The sequence below is a fragment of the Phalacrocorax carbo genome, chromosome 2 (genome assembly GCF_963921805.1).
Source record: "Phalacrocorax carbo chromosome 2, bPhaCar2.1, whole genome shotgun sequence".
Taxonomy (NCBI): domain Eukaryota; kingdom Metazoa; phylum Chordata; class Aves; order Suliformes; family Phalacrocoracidae; genus Phalacrocorax; species Phalacrocorax carbo.
In genome coordinates this window covers 118,781,292-118,797,410 of record NC_087514.1, presented here as the reverse complement: position 1 = coordinate 118,797,410, position 16,119 = coordinate 118,781,292, and the positions used below count along the sequence as shown (strand labels likewise).

Sequence of the window (16,119 nt, the reverse complement as noted above, 5' to 3'; positions counted from 1 at the left end):
TGCCTGGTGTTATGGAATAAAGCAGCATGTATGCAAATGTTATACCAAATAATAGGAATAGCAAAGATCATACAAATTCTTTGCTGTTTTATATTAGCATTATTTCTCTAACAAGAAAATCAGGGGTTTTACAACTCAGTTTTCACAGATGTCAAACTAGTGTAATCAGAATCAGGTTCAAAATCTACATAAGTATTCCCCAAAGTTCTAATAAAACTGTATCATCTTCTGACAATGTCTCTCAATCCACCTGCATAGTGATATTCTCACTAATGTTGTACACCTCTAACATCTAATTCTACTGTTCAGTTCAGCTGGACTATGCCCTATAGGCTTACCTGCTATCAGAACTACTCCATATTATTTTATTTGTATTCAGTACAGAAAACAAGAAAACACATAAAACTAGAAATAATTTAGAAGCAAATAGATCTACTTTTTAAAGTGAGCACTTCAACCTTAAACTAGAAAATTAAAATGACTAATGAGAAGAACAAAATGATTTTAAAGCATTTAAAATAAGCCGAGATTAATCAATTCACCAGGAAAGGAAAGCACTGAAGTGCTAGCCCTCTAGTATAACAGTAAAGAAACTCAAAGATAAGCTATGCACAACGCTAACAAGTGCTCGTGAACCAAACCACAATTCTAACAACACAAATAAATTAAAAGCACCACACTGAGCTCCAAAGAGTTTGGGGTTGTTTTTTTTTTTTACTGTTTGTTTTTTTTTTTTAAATAGAAGGCATGGATATTAGACAGACCATTTTGGAATATACTGAAATGTAAACAAATGCCAACGTATAACATCATGACGTATGACAAGAGGATCAATCCATTAGTAGCACTGACTCTAAAACATGCCCTAAAGGTCTTTAATAGGTAACACATGGGTAAAAACAGTGGCATAAATGAAGTTTGAAAATCAGACCATTCTTAGATGATTCCAAAGACATTGTGTTAAAGAGTTACTTTAATTAGTCGAGACAATCTGTTGCAGTGTACAAGGTCTACCTCTCATCCTCACATGTACTAGATCTGTGGCATTTAGAAGCAGCAGATTTTTATGTTGCTCTTCAGCACCCTCCTATTTTGTTTTCTGCAACATTTTCCCCTTTTCTAGGGCAGTGCCTAATGTCTGTCTGGGAAATTTACAGGCAGGACAGGAGGTAGGGAATGTTCCTTAATTTGTTCCCCTGTCCTTCAATCCACCATAAATCTAAGAAGGATCATACCATGAGGTTTTAGATTATTATTTTTTTCTCCCTCAGGAAATGACCTTAATAACACAATACTGGAATGTGTCCCACTCTCATGATTATTATCTGATGCAATATCTGACACTCCTCTCACCTCTACCCTATTTCCTTTACTGTCTCCCTTCCTTCCAACCAAAAATGTCTATTTTAGCAACCCGTAAAAATCAGACTCCATAGTTTCAAGTGTTTAGCTTTCAGATATACTAACGTTATCAAATGCTATAATTTCTGACTAAAGGTAAGTCAAGTAGCTGCATAGAAGAGTGCACAGCAAAATATATAGCTAAATTTCATAACCTTATCTGTAAGGCTTAAAGCCAAGTTAAAAATCATTATAAATTTCAGTACAAGTATCCTGGAGTAGGCACAGTATAAAATACCTTGCAATAGTCAAAACATCTAAGAAGAGCTAATCGATAGACCATATTAATAGAAACTAAGAAATTCACATCAACCCCTCCTTATTACTAGAAAAATCTAGCAATCTGATCATTACAGACCACAACAATACTGTACAAGACTCAAAGCAGGGATCAAAAAAACCCCCAACCCTTAACAAATAGATTATGTCTGACTTTCTATCGTACATATAACCTATACATTAAGCTGATAAACACACAGATGCCAAGATATCTTACTATACTGTTCTTTCTGAATACAGACTTTGCATAGCTAAATTAGATCTCACTCTGCTGCAGACATTTGCTCCCACTGTGAGAAGTTCAGTTCCTCCAACAGCTCCCTACACAAGTACAAACCACCAAGAGTAATTAACAAAGGGAAAGAAGTTAACAAAGGGACCCCCCCCCATGTTACCTTAATATCAGTGATTTATTTTAAAAATAATTTAATAATAATTAAAATAATGAGTCTCAAAATAGCTAAAGACAAATTCTGCTATTAATTCTTATACCAGTTTTAGTGTCCACATTTTTTGTAATCAAAAAACATTAAAAATTCTTGAAGAAAACAAGGCAATAGGTATTTAGGAGAGCCACAACAGAATACTATTAACACTCTTAACGCCAGACTGTTAGCTTTTAGCCAAGTATAAAATAGGAAACTGATGGACAAATTCTGTTCAAAGCTCATCCTTCCAGTACTTAGAGACTGATTACTAAGAAAACAGCAGGTGAGGTTGTATCAGACAGCAATTGTTGCGTGATGGGAAAACAGGTGGATATAAAAGGGAAAACAGGTGGATATACAAGGGAAAGACCTGACTCTCTTATACTCTAACCCATGAAGGTGAAAACAAACAAGAAAACATTCATTCTTCTCTAGAACTGGATTTCCCTCCTGTGGATGCTCATATGATCCAAATACTTATGTCCAAATACTTAATGTGCTCATAGAAACACATTAAAGTTTTTTTACAGCTACCATCTTACATGTGCTGGAACTTATGTTTGTGAGAGTTCTAATTCTGCAGCACATTAATGGGACATCACTAGAATTTGCCACTGCTGAAAAAGAGAGCAAATGCCTTGAGGAATTCTGAGCTCCACACGTACTGATTAATTAGCCAGTAAACCAAAACACAGTCAACTGTGATCTATATCTGTGAGCTGTGTTCACTATAGCATGTCCTTGGTTCCCATTTTGTTCACTAGCCGTTTGTGCAAGTATGAATATATTATTCACCTCTGTCACGCTTTTGATGCATTGCCTACTTCCAGCTAAAGTTATTTGGGAATCAAAGAATCAGGAAGATGACAGACCAAAAGAACTGCGTAAACTCCACTCCTTCAGAAATCTAGCCAAAGAAATTATTTAGCGAAAGTAAAAGAAGAGGGCTAGTAAGACATGTGAGAAACAGAACAATTAGAGATGTGTTAGTATCAGGAATCTAGTAGCCTATCCTTAAATAACAGCACTGGATATGCTGGTATTTAAAATTATTAATAGTTCATTGGATATCCACAGCTGTTCTTTAATAAGAAGAAGAAAAAAATTGCTGTGTGCTGTAAGACAACCAAGAGGGTGAGTGTGCATCCACAATCTACCTACACTGAGTATAAGGGCAAATACACCTGATTATTCAAATCCAGATAATTCATTAGGCAGAGGAAAAGTGCTTCTATAGTATCCAGCATTCTAGTTATAGAATTATTTTTTATAACTCTTAAAGTATTAGAATACCTATAGATTAATTCTAAAAATAGAAAGCTGCACTATTTGTTTATATAATAGATAAAATCCTGCAGTAGCCTAAACAGCTTCTATACAATAAAAATAAAATTAAGCACATTTAATGTATTCAAACCATTTAAAATCTCAAGCCACTCTATTTCTTAGTTAATTTTTAGTCTACTTAGTATATTAAAGCACTGTCCATAGTAGCATCATAAAAGATTAAAAGACGATGTTTTCATCTTTTGTAATGAAAACAGTGGGGAAACAAATTAAATTTCCTTATGCGTTTTGTTTTTATCTTGTGCTCGTTTCAGCCAAGGCAAGACAGTATAGTATGCAGTGACTTCTTAGCCATAACACTATCAGACACCAAGGAGAGACAATGAGTACAAGGACAACCTGATTTTTCTGGGCTGATCTGAGAAGGGGAATAGCTGCATGTGTGCACTGTTACAGGAGATGCTTCTTTATTATTATCAACAAATGCAGCTGAAGTCCTACACCAGGTTTTTTTTTTTGTTTTTTTCTCCTTCACAGCCTAAACTTTGGAACAAGAAAGAGACATTAAGATGCTATTAAACATACTGAGTGTACCTATACATTAAAATCTGTATTTAGGAACTTAAAAGGATACCTATATTTGCAGAAGCACTCAGCTTTAAAGTGAATTGACTCTTCTAAACCCTTTACATACACATCACCTTTGTCCTATACAAATATGCTTAGCTGGACAATACTTTTTATCACATTTTGGGTTGTTTGGGGTTTTTAAAAGTTTTTTAATTATAATTTTAATGTTAAAATTCTTATGATTTTGTCTCTAGTTTCATTGGCTAAATCCATATTTAAATAACCAGGATCATATAAAATTGGCACAAAAGATATAAGACTGTGTTCTATAACAAATACTTGCCAAAGATTTTCTAAATCTCTTAAGTGCTAGTCAAAGTAGTACGATAGTGAGATCTAAGTTATTGCTAACTCCTAATGGAAAAAAAATTAATTGGAAGAGAAAGAACCCAGAACAACAGAGACCGCACAGTTGTACCACCTCACAGAAGCAGGGCTGTGTTCAGTCAGGGCCACCAACAGTTTCAGAGCATACATTGGCACTGGGTCTGGAGCCATCAGAATGTGCTCATACCTGAGAGGGAAGAGGGGTAGAAACAGGGAGGAGAGGGGGTGGGCAGGCAAGGGGGGGAAAAGGTCAAGAGATGCATGTTAAAAAGTTGATATTAAAAATACATCATTTCCATTTCCAAACTTTATATTAACCACAATGGAAGCACAATGCTGTTTGAAACTGTACAAAGCAATAAACAAGACTTACTTAGAAACAGTATTTTAAAACCAGCATCAGACTAACTTTAAAAGCAGCATTAATAAAATAACACATTATTTTTCAGAGATAGACAATTATAGAATATATACTAATATACTTATAAAACATATACACATATTTTATAAATATCATACTAAAATAGATATTGATGAAAAGCATTTCATCCATATGCATATGATTTATTTATTGATATATATTACCTATTTTTGTATATTAAAAAACCCTAATCTTCAAGAGGCAAGTAGAAACCGAGCCTCAAAATATTAGGCAGAAGATATATTGAGTGCTCAGGAAGACCATCAACCAACTTACGTATGATTAAGCTCTGTATTTTTTTTACACAGTGATTTTCTCAAAATGAAGTATTTTACTGAAGAACACTTGCATTGAGCTTTATCTTTATTTCATTTCAAAATTGAAAAAAACATTGCTTTAACTACAGCATACTTCCATTCTCCAACAGAACAATACAAAAATACTTCAAAACAATGTTCATTGAGAGCTATGGCAGTGAAGATAAACTACAAGAAAAACATATAAGAAACATTTCCAAATATCACCTCGTGGAAATCTTGGTAAGGGAAAACAGGCTGCTGAAAACCAAAACAGACCTTACTGTTCCTGCTAACATTCCCGTAAAGCCCACCCAAACAGGGCTATTTTTATTTTGTTTCAATCAAAATTTATCTGGAGGGTAATAGGACACAATGATGAAAGAGAGAAAGATGTGAGCATAAAAGACACACAAACTCAGCCATGTTAAAACACTGTCTTTGATTACAAATAGTGCTACTCTAAACATGTGGAAGTGATAGAATTAGAAGCATAAATCTCTTCATTTGTAAAAGAAAAACCACAGGGAATTAAACAAGCACAAATGAAAGGATGATTTGTAGGAAAATATGGTAGGTTACCATGTTTTGTGCAACAAAATGATTCCACTACATTTTTTTCTTTTTGGATTCTGATGTGGGGAAGGGGGTGGAATCAAGCAAATCACCAAGAATTTTACTTCACATCTTGAGGTCCCTAGCGCAGCCTGAACTGAGGCACATGGATCATTTCCCACCACCTGGGTGTTGGCATGTACCCTGCTGTGTGCTAGCTCTTCACTTGAGCGAAGATTCCCTCTCCCCAGGCACCACGCCTCAGCACTCTGATTTACACAGGAAGGAAAGAGAGGTGTGGCGCTTTCTGGCAAAGACTCTGATCTGGACAACTCTAAGACAACAAGAGTGAAGCACACCAGCTGTGTGTTCCTGATGTAGCCTCCAGGAGCTCCTTCACAGGGGCTTACATTCCCACACAAGTACACAGCCTATGGGCAATGTGTCATGGCTACTACATCATAGCTTGAATGTGCTGCCGTAGAGTTGCAAACCACATGGGAGAATCTACACAATAAAGCAATTAGAAGTCAGTGTTGGCTTCTTGTCTTCAGTGATTAAAATCTCTCCTTTACAAATAACAGATTCCAGCTCCTGAAAGAAAACTATTTCTCATTGGTGATTTAAAAATCCCTTTCTTCATAAAAGAAGAAAATACTATAATGCATTAGTAGACATTGATCCTGAAAGCCCTACATGAGAGCAACATGTATTCCTACCAAACATATTGGAACTATTTGCTTTTTTTTTTTTTGCAAAATCCATTACTAAATCTTTTGAGGCAAGCAAAGATGCTGTCAGGTGACTTAAGTGCCAGAAGTCATCTGCTCATGGCACAAGACATGGATTTAGGTCTCCAGAATGGTAATTCCTAATAGTACTAATGAATGAATCAGCCATTCTAGCTTAAAAATCTGACATTTGGTAATACACTTGTTTTATTATAAACACATCGATACCTTCCGTAAATGAGGCCCACTTTAAATGATTTTAAGCCTTTTATGTATTACATTTGAGCCTATTACTATTCTGCACACTTAACATCCTAATTCCTCAGATTTCAATAAAAACCAGTCTCACTTTATTTCCTTTTACTTGAAAATCTATTTCCGCTCCCCCCCAAAGATAACATCAGTAGAGGATATTTCTAAGGGAAGGTGCAGTGATCCATCAAACTAAATACCATGTGAGAAAATGCAGATTACTAAAATGAATGTCTTGGCGATGAATATAAACACGTTGCCTGAATAAAGGCCATTAGAAACTATGAATACATGAACCTTCTGCAAAGGGAAAAATATTCCATGCTTGAGACACTTGTTAAATGAATGAATTCATCCAATGATTTACCTGCCACTTCAAACACAAACCAATTTAGTTACAACAGTTTTAGAGAACATTTTAAAAGGGTTCTGTAAACTCTAGGTACTACACTGCACAGAGTTATTTTGTCAATCTTTTCTATAACTAACAGTGACAAGTGGACCTCGAGATTTGGGGATACGGATTCTCTTACGCTCTTATAAAAGAGAAAATATTTTATCAACAGATTATCTCAAGTATCCTAGACTTTGTACTTACTAAACTAGCTTGTTCTTAGTAGACTGCCAAGCCACTTAATCTTTCAAATGAAATAAAAATTTACACGTTCCTCTCCTTTTGCTGGTTCTGGCTCAAATTTCAAATTATGATATATAATTAGGAATATTAAGAATGAAATAAAAAAGAGCTGATGTTTCAATTTCTGATTAAAAAGAAGGTCTAGATATGTAACAGAAAGCACATGCCTTGTATTCATTTTCTATAGCTGAAAGTTTCATTTTGTTTATGAAATGTTTAGGAGAATAACCTTTCCAGTGAACTGAAATTAAATGACACAATTTCATTCAATTCTATCAAAATCCTGTGAGGAAGTTAACTTTCTGATCTACAAATGCACAAATATTTAAAAGAATTACCATTTTACTGATGATGCAGAAGAGAATAAAAAAGTGGTAGCCACTGCATTCCTCCCTTTATCTTAAAATAAAGACCATTTATATTTCATGCATAGTGACCAAAATTCTGCTCCTGGGTCAGGTTTACATTTAAACAAACCAACTTGTAGAAGATATTTATAGGAATGAAATATATACACAAATGAATACCATTATAACCTTTAAAACGAACATCACACATCAAACCCAGAGGTCCCCCTCTTCCATACTCAGGAGCTCTGTTCTTAAAAAGCAGAATTAAAAGGGGTAGAAATTCCCATTTTCTCACACAGACTGCCCATGAACAAACCGCCATGCATCCATCCTCTCCTCTTTGACTGTCCTCCAGCTGAGTCACACTCTGTCCTATTCCTTTGTCCAGAACAGAAGGACTAAACATCAGCAAACACCTCTTCAGCCTCCAAACAGAGGCTAGTTGTCTCTTTGCTTTTTATCTCAAGAGTTTTCAAATAACTCTTACTTATTGGGATAGGGCTTTATGTTATCTTCACAAGTCGGTTACACTGAATCTTAGACCTCCCTTCTCTCTAGACTTAGACCAGACCCCTCTGCATTCAGAAAAGCTTCTTTTGAGAACTGTAGAGAGTGTATGAAGATTCATTCCTGCCTCAGTAAAATCAGTATATCAGTAGGAAAATCAGTATTTTCCTACCCATACCTAGAATACTGACGAACAAAATTTACCTTTTGTGTCTTTTTTGACATCCAAAGCAGCTGGCTTTGGTCCGGTCTTAGTTTCTTTTTGAGTCTTCTCCAAACTGAGTTTTGATGCTTTCAAGTCAAAATTGAGTTTGAGTTTTCTTTTCTGCAGAAAATCCTCAATCCCTCCTCCACTTTTTGTTTCCTCTATGCCTTCTTGCACTGATTACCTGCTCCCCTCAGGTGAACATATTTACTAGAGGCTGGCTCAAACTACAGGTTCAGGTATTAAATATGCAGAGACCAGTTAACTCTTTCTGAATGACTGGAAGATTTACATACTGCTTTACTATGCTCCTAAGCCAGAGTAAAACTTATTCATACAAAGTTCTAATATACTCCAAATATCATAAACATCAATAATTATGTTCTTGAGATAATCTCAAAGTGCCTCTAAATGCAAGTATCATCATCTCTACTGGTGAATTAAACGAACGGATTCAGGAAATACTCAAAGCCTGGAACCAAGATTATGAGCTACTGCAAGATCCTTTTTTATACATCTACAATGCAACACATGCAAAGATAGTGCAGCAGAAGTCCCCAAAGTAGGATTATATTTAGCTTGGAGACAGGAGTATACTAGCTGTTTTCCTTTTAGTCTGGAATTAGCGTGACACTTTCCCCCACCCCAGTGTTCAATGAGAAACTTTTTATAAGATGTGCATGTCTGCAAAGGTTCAAGCAAGGCCAGAAGTTGGTCTCACTTGACTCCAGGTCTCTTCCCCTGTCTGAAGACAAGTATCTGGCAGCCTTTAACAATGCATATACTCTATTTTTGAAATAATATTTTCAGTTTCCATTTTAATTCATAATAATAAGTTCTATATTTCCCAGTGAAAAAACAAAAGTGAAGAAAGGTGTGAAAATAAGCTTTTCTACAGAGCTTTAAGATTTCCTTCCCATTCTCTCTCACATAAAAAAGATTACACATCTTGCATGGACAGAACTTTGGTCTTCGAATTGTAAGAACGTTAGTCAATTAGCAAGTGACAGTCTCATTTTGGGGGAAGGCACTGTTTGTGATCATAATCCAGCATCCATTCCTCCACCCTTCTGCCACTTATTTAATTTAAGGGTGGGGAACAATTTCCTCACTCAGCGCAGCTAAGTATTTACAATTATTAACTTTTGAGGACCACACATTAAAATACAGTGCAACATTACTAGAATAACATGAAAAATAAACAATTACTCATCCTGTATTCGTGCTTTCCTTCCCTCTATTCACAGTATGCATGTGCATAACAGAGAGCTGTCTTTATGCTCACCTGCAGTCATTTTGAAATAACAGGCTTCATTTGACCATTCACCATATTAATGAAGTTCCAGGCCACATATGGCCCACAGGCTGTACTTCCACCTACTCTGCAGCTTGGGGCAGCAGGGAAGGACAGCAATTTAGAGGCAGTATCCCCTGGGTGGATCATGGAGGACTAATCCATCCTGTACTATTCCTTTTTAAAAAGGTATATGCCATTCCATATGATTTCAGAACATCTTACGGGAGGGCACAGTATCCAAAATAGACAAAAAGATGTTGCTGTTAGAATGTTCTAACTTTATGAGTGGAACAAAGAGGAATATTTAAATCACAGCCCAAAAGCTAAGGGAAACTTGTTTCACTCCAAGAGCAGCCAGAGGCACAGTATCAGAAATGAGTGTCATACAGAAGTAGTTTGTGTTGTATATGACAAAGTACTAAATAAACCCAGGGGAAAGATGTTGAGCAGAGAACTCTGGCAGCAGTTAATTGCTATTCCTCATTTCATTTTGCCATGCAAACATTAAAAGAGTAGTTAAAACAAATACACTGTCAAAATGGATTGAGTATCAAGTTAATCCCCATTACAGGAGCAATATTATACTTACTGAGGCAACAATGAATCTCTAATGAGAGACAGAAGCATGCTGTTTGAGTCGAGGCTCTCCTCTTTCTCCTCAGCCATGACCTCGTGGCTTAAAAGCAGTGATGTGGTTTCTGAGAGCAACCGCAAGCTGAAGAGTCTCCATTCCACTTGAAAATAAAGGTGCCAAGAATGTGACCACACTGAAGTCTAATTAAACCAGAATGTGGAATTCATGGAAACTGTAGTTGATGTGGCCATATACTTACCATTCTGACTGTGGACCAAAGAAACTAGTGGAGGGAGGATACAGTCTTCAACCTAAAACAGAGAATTAGAAAGATCTGGCTTAGATTATTCACAGGGGAAAAAATAGAACATAGATACACTATCATCTTTGTTTATTCCACTGCTAGAGCCCTTAATCAAAGAGATGAATAATCATGGAAATGCATCCATAATCACACTTATAAAGCCACCCAGTTCACTTTTCTCTGGTAAGCTGTCAAAGTTACAGACAGTAATGTACTTTTACATAGAAAACAACAGTAACTTTGGTATAATTCATTGAGAGTGACTCTTAATTTAAAATACAGCATTCAGTGCAGATGTAAGATATTAAGAAAAAAGATTATTAAAATATCAGTTAATCCTGATGCTTTAATCCATACATTAATCATTGAATAGTGATCAGAAGAAATGTCCTTCTAAAACAAACCTGCATAGAATTAAAATATATCAGGAAAGATGTACTACCTCTAATGAAATATCCTTAAGCTTAGTAGAGAGTCTTGATAAAATTTTAACTTCTTCCATTCTGGTAATACACAGTCTTTCATTAAAATTTAAATATACATAGTTAAGATTTGAAATATGAAAAAAAAATATCCAGTCAACTCTTTCTTGTCCATGAGTCCACTGTTACAAATTAATCACCTGTCACAGGGCTAGTCAGCTCAGTTCCATTGGAAATCAGCTTAAGGAAAACTAGGCAATAATTCACTTTTATATATCTAATATTACAAAAATAGTTTATTAGTAGTATTCTCTGTAAGAGAATGAATTGCCAAGTCTTAAGTCATTGGTAAAATATAATTTATTTAGACAGGACATGCTTTGGTTTTGGGGAGAGGATGGATGGACAGCCCTGCAATATTTAAATATGCATCATGGATAGATAGCTTGTCTGTGGATTTATTTGTACAAGTAAAATTACTGTGTAGGTTCTCACTACACTGTGGACAGGATTTGGTGTAACAAGACTGTGTTGTAATCTTCCATGCATTTTCTTTTACTGATTAATACTAGAAGATAGAATTTCTCTAGATTTATGCAGCTACTATTAGGAAATTCTATAGAAGCTGAAAGTATAAGTGACAAGGGGTCACTAAATGAAGTTAGCCTCTAGTTGGCAGTAGCTACAATTAGCAACTATTTCACTGTTGGTTGGTGGTCTCTGTTAAATGAATCTCTGACCATTAATGGATTAATTTAGTCTAGCTTTTTTTCACTTCTGAAAAAAGCTACCAAAAGATGCCTTTGTTACATTCTTTCAGTAAAAGAGGTAAAGGACACTGCTCAAGGTATGGAAATCAAACCACTCTTGCAAGTACAAATAGCTATTACGCCTATATAATGCTATTGAGCATAGATGTAGTGACTTTTGTAACACTTCATAATTTGGAAATATTTCATGGTCTTATCAGTTAATATTCAGTAAGATAAATAATAAAGCTACATTGCACTCCAACAGCTCCATTAGTGCAGGTTTCTAAACTGTTCTACAAATGGTAATTTATCAGTTACAACATACCTCTGAGGCAGGATTAAAAAAAAAAAAAAGTATGTACTTAAGGTCTTTCAGACCAAAAAACCCAGTTCATCCTACTGCAATGCTTCTCAAATGAAGGGGCACATTTAAGTGGTAAATTAAAGGTATGAGACAGAAAAGAGGCAAACAAGCAGCTCTTGATTGTCTGAAGCAATGTAGGTACTCAGGCTAGTATGAATCACTGAGCAGCAGCAGCAGCATTGACTCTGACACTGATTAAGATGGCAGTATATAACAGCATGATGCAACTTGAATTTCTAAAACTTCAAATCTTTTTTCACTTTCATCTAGTATTAACAGTAGTCTTTCTACATTAGTTAATGTAGTTAAGCCAGCCTTAAGCCTTTTCTAAGATAAATATATTTTAAACTGTCATTGTAAAGAAGATTGTTTAGGTCTCAAATAATTGTAGTAGCTTTTTCTAGCCTTTTTTCCAACATGAACCTCAATTCTGGCAAACAAACTGTTTAGAATGGAATTCTCCATAGCAGGTGTTTGCCTCATGTCAGTTTGGCATGGTGAGGAGATCAACTAAATGAAGCACTAATCCTATGGAAAATTATTTTGTGATGCAAGAGCATATTACAATGCACATACTGAAGGGAGAGGCACGTATTAAATTGTACATGAGCCTTAAATCAGATACTTTCTAACTCTGCAACCCTCATCTGATCTCCATGCCATTTGGGTCACTGTTTTTTCACTAATGTGTACACAAAATTGTAAACAAGATATGAACTAAGCAAGTACTGATTGAGGTGAAATAAACTCAAGTGTAACAGTACATAAAATATTTTTAATAAATTCCCCAGTGAATTGCATACGTTTCTGTAAGTTATGTATACAGAAGCATGGAATAAGTATTATGGCATTTTCTAGAGGGATTGAAACGAATAGAAGAATACTCAAACAAGGATTCATTTTTTCTTCTTTTAAATGACTGCTGACATCTACATGGAATCAAATCTCCATATATCCATGAAGGTAGTCAGATATTTTTCTTGTTTCAGTCTTTATCACTAAGATTACTTTTAAAAAAAAAGTGAGAAATATTCTTCTTTAAGCCTAAACAGACCAGAGAATTTAAACATGATCATAGCTATATTTGGGTTTCTACCATCTTCTAAATAGCCTGATATCCAGTTCATGATGAATCCCTAACTGCACAAAGCCACCATTGTATAATTCTGTAATGATGGCATTCAAATGCTATGCTGCCACAACTGTGCTGTTACTACTACCCAAAATAGCAATGAAATACTAGAGACTTCCATACACACTACATTCACATATCCCAGCTATAACACATATGTACAGGACCAACAAAAAACAAAAAAACAAAAAGTAGCTCAAGCCTGGTAATCCTATTTCTGACAACTGGAAAGGAGTAGAGAAAGAGTAGGAGAAATAGACCAAGCATAAAGCACAACTTTAGTTTCTAGTAAAGTAACTCTTAAGAAACTTCCTAAGCTGAGGTTGTATCTGCATTTTTGCATTTAATAATGCTTACTGGCCTTTTCTCCTATATATTTATCCAGTCCTATCTTAAACGTATTTATATTTTTAGCATGTACAATACCTATGGCACTGGATTCCTCACTTCAATTATGCCTTATGAAACGGCACTTCCTTGTTTATTTTAAAGCATCTAACTTGATACCCACTTATTTTATGAAAACCATGAATAATTATTTCCAATTCATCTTTCCCATACCATTCATAAATTTACTCTCAGACTTACATTGCAAAGCTGAATTTCTCATCTACTCAGTTCCTCCTCACATCATTGAGCTGTACTTTTTCTTGTTAAGTTTCATTCCCTTTGAGAGCAAATGACCACAACTGCATTCAGTATTCAAGGCTTGAGGGCACCATGGACTTACCATGGCATAGTGATGGTTTTTTTTGCTTTTTCATCTGATCTTTTACCAATCATTTCTAATAATCTAGTTGTCTTTCTGATTACTGCTGAGTATACAGCTATCATTTTCATAGCAAAATGACACTAAAAGATCTCAAGAACAATTACAAGCAGTTTAGAGGCTGACACTGCATATGCATAGTTGGAATGATTTTCCCCATGTGCGCTGCTTGACATTCATCACTATTGAATTGCATGTCATTTTATTGTCCTTTCACTCAATATCTTGAAACCTTCTGCATCTCTTCTGTCAGCTTTAATTTTCACTACCGTGAATAATTTAGAGTCATCAGTCAGTTCTGTCACCTCCCTGTTCATTCCCTTTTCTGGATTAGTAATAAATAGCACATGTTGCAACACAGATTTTTGTAAGACACCATTCTAAAAATACCTAAATTTTTTAAAACTAGTCTCTATTCTCTATTTAGTAAATTTTAACTGGTTAGAAGTTGATCTGTCAGAGGGCAAGATGGAAGGGCCACTGATGGATTTGAAGAGTCTTTGGTGCATGACTTTGTCAAAAACATTTTGGAAATCCAAATATATTATCCAAACCCAGAACATCTGTCTCCGTAACATTCACTGATTTCTGCAAGGAAAATACTAGTGAAGTATGAGCACCAAGCAAAAGCCGTACTAACTTTTCTACAGTATTTTATTACTTACTAAATCAGACCTTTTGAAAACAAGGCATAATTTTTATAGAAATTCTTCTGCGAAGTCTGTGTGTTACTTTAACCCTCAAAAGAGAGAGGGACAAGCCACAGTTTCAGAGTAGTTAAGTATTCTCCAGCTACTAGGAGGGGCTTGAAAGGGAAAACTAATTTCAGTCCTTCTCTGATTGTCTCCACTCCACTGTTCAGAAGATGTTAGATACAAGGCCTGCAGCCTAAATATATGTGCCTGCTTTGTTAGAAACAACCACTGCCTCAGCTTTACTTAACCTCACCAAGCAAAGTCCAAGCTCCACAAGCACCCACTAAAAAGCAGCTAGAACACTGCAAGGTCTCACAGTGGAAGGATCCAACACACTAAATCCCTGTTTAGCGGGAGGTACCCCACTGAGAATGATGATGGAGAACTGCATTTCCATTCACTTGTGCTAGTCAGCAAGGATGAATTTAACTATTCAACATACACATACAACCATCATGTATTAATGAACTAGCATATAACCGATCTTACCTGCTATCCCCTACAACTTCGGCTATGTTTAGATGGATAACTTAACCCTCTTCTCAATGCCACAGAACTTAATAGGGTTAACATTACAGATTTTAAAAATCTCTCCCTTGATTAAAACCAAGTTTCAGAGCTCTTCATATCAGTGCTTAATGCCCAAGGATTGACATTTGGTGTTACACTGGGCAGACAGAAAAAGCAAGCAAGCTTAAAGCCTGGTCCAGTAGCATTTGTGAACCATGCTGCTCTCAAGTGAAAATCAGACCCAGGAATTAAACTTAAAGAAACTAAGCTATCCATTACATGTACCTATTGTATCCAAACCCGCAAGTGACTAAGCCCATTACTTTACTTCCAGAGATTTTTCTAGAGGTATCTGGTTCTTTTCAGTGTGCATACATTTAACTTAAAAGTACTGACAAATATCTTCTCCTGATCTGCTGTTCAAAGAAGAACATACCAAAGCAAAGACCATCAGCTCCCAAGCCCTTTTTTTTCCAGCCCCATGTAAGATCCACAAGGTCCAACATCACCTTGACATTTATTCTCATTAAGATTCTACACACAAAGTTATTGCTGAAAGTGACCATGGAATTAAGATCATGCTGCCTTCAAATTTCTTCAAGCATTTGCTGGAGGCACAGCATGCTCCTCAATGTTTTAACTTTGCCAGTAATCTCAGAATGTAATAGAAAAAAATAATCTAATGCATGTTAAAATGAGAAGGATGACATTAATTTTTTTTGAAGAGTCTTCAGAACTTCAGAATCTTCATTGAGGTGTTTCTTTTTTTTTCTTACTTCTAGGAAGAGATAACACTGACTGACTGACCGACTCAACATGTCAATTAGTAAAGAACTGGTTTCACAAAAAGTCTCATGTCATGTAGATTAGCTTAATGGACAGAAAGCCATATGGGGTGTAGAATTTTCATCTACTTGAAAAGGGAAAGTGATTGAAGAAATGCTGTACAGTACATTCATATAGTCATAACCTACACTGACAAAATTAAGGTGTC

The 16,119-nt window shown here is 35.6% G+C and overlaps 1 protein-coding gene across 8 annotated transcripts in view; it reads right to left on the bottom strand.

Moving 5' to 3' along the window:
- The window catches only part of ULK4 (unc-51 like kinase 4), a 250,315-nt gene that overhangs the window by 137,656 nt on the left and 96,540 nt on the right, over positions 1–16,119 (bottom strand). For 7 of the 8 annotated variants that reach the window (XR_010371656.1, XM_064444057.1, XM_064444056.1 and 4 more), the window contains 3 exons: positions 10,437–10,488; positions 10,193–10,337; positions 4,447–4,539 (listed from right to left, as the gene is read on the bottom strand). Coding sequence is in view for 7 of the 8 variants with exons in the window: in XM_064444057.1 (XP_064300127.1) it covers positions 4,447–4,539; positions 10,193–10,337; positions 10,437–10,488 (290 nt within the window). In the remaining variant the exon portion in view is untranslated. The remainder of the gene's footprint in view (positions 1–4,446; positions 4,540–10,192; positions 10,338–10,436; positions 10,489–16,119) is intronic. The other variant, XM_064444059.1, reaches the window with a different exon arrangement.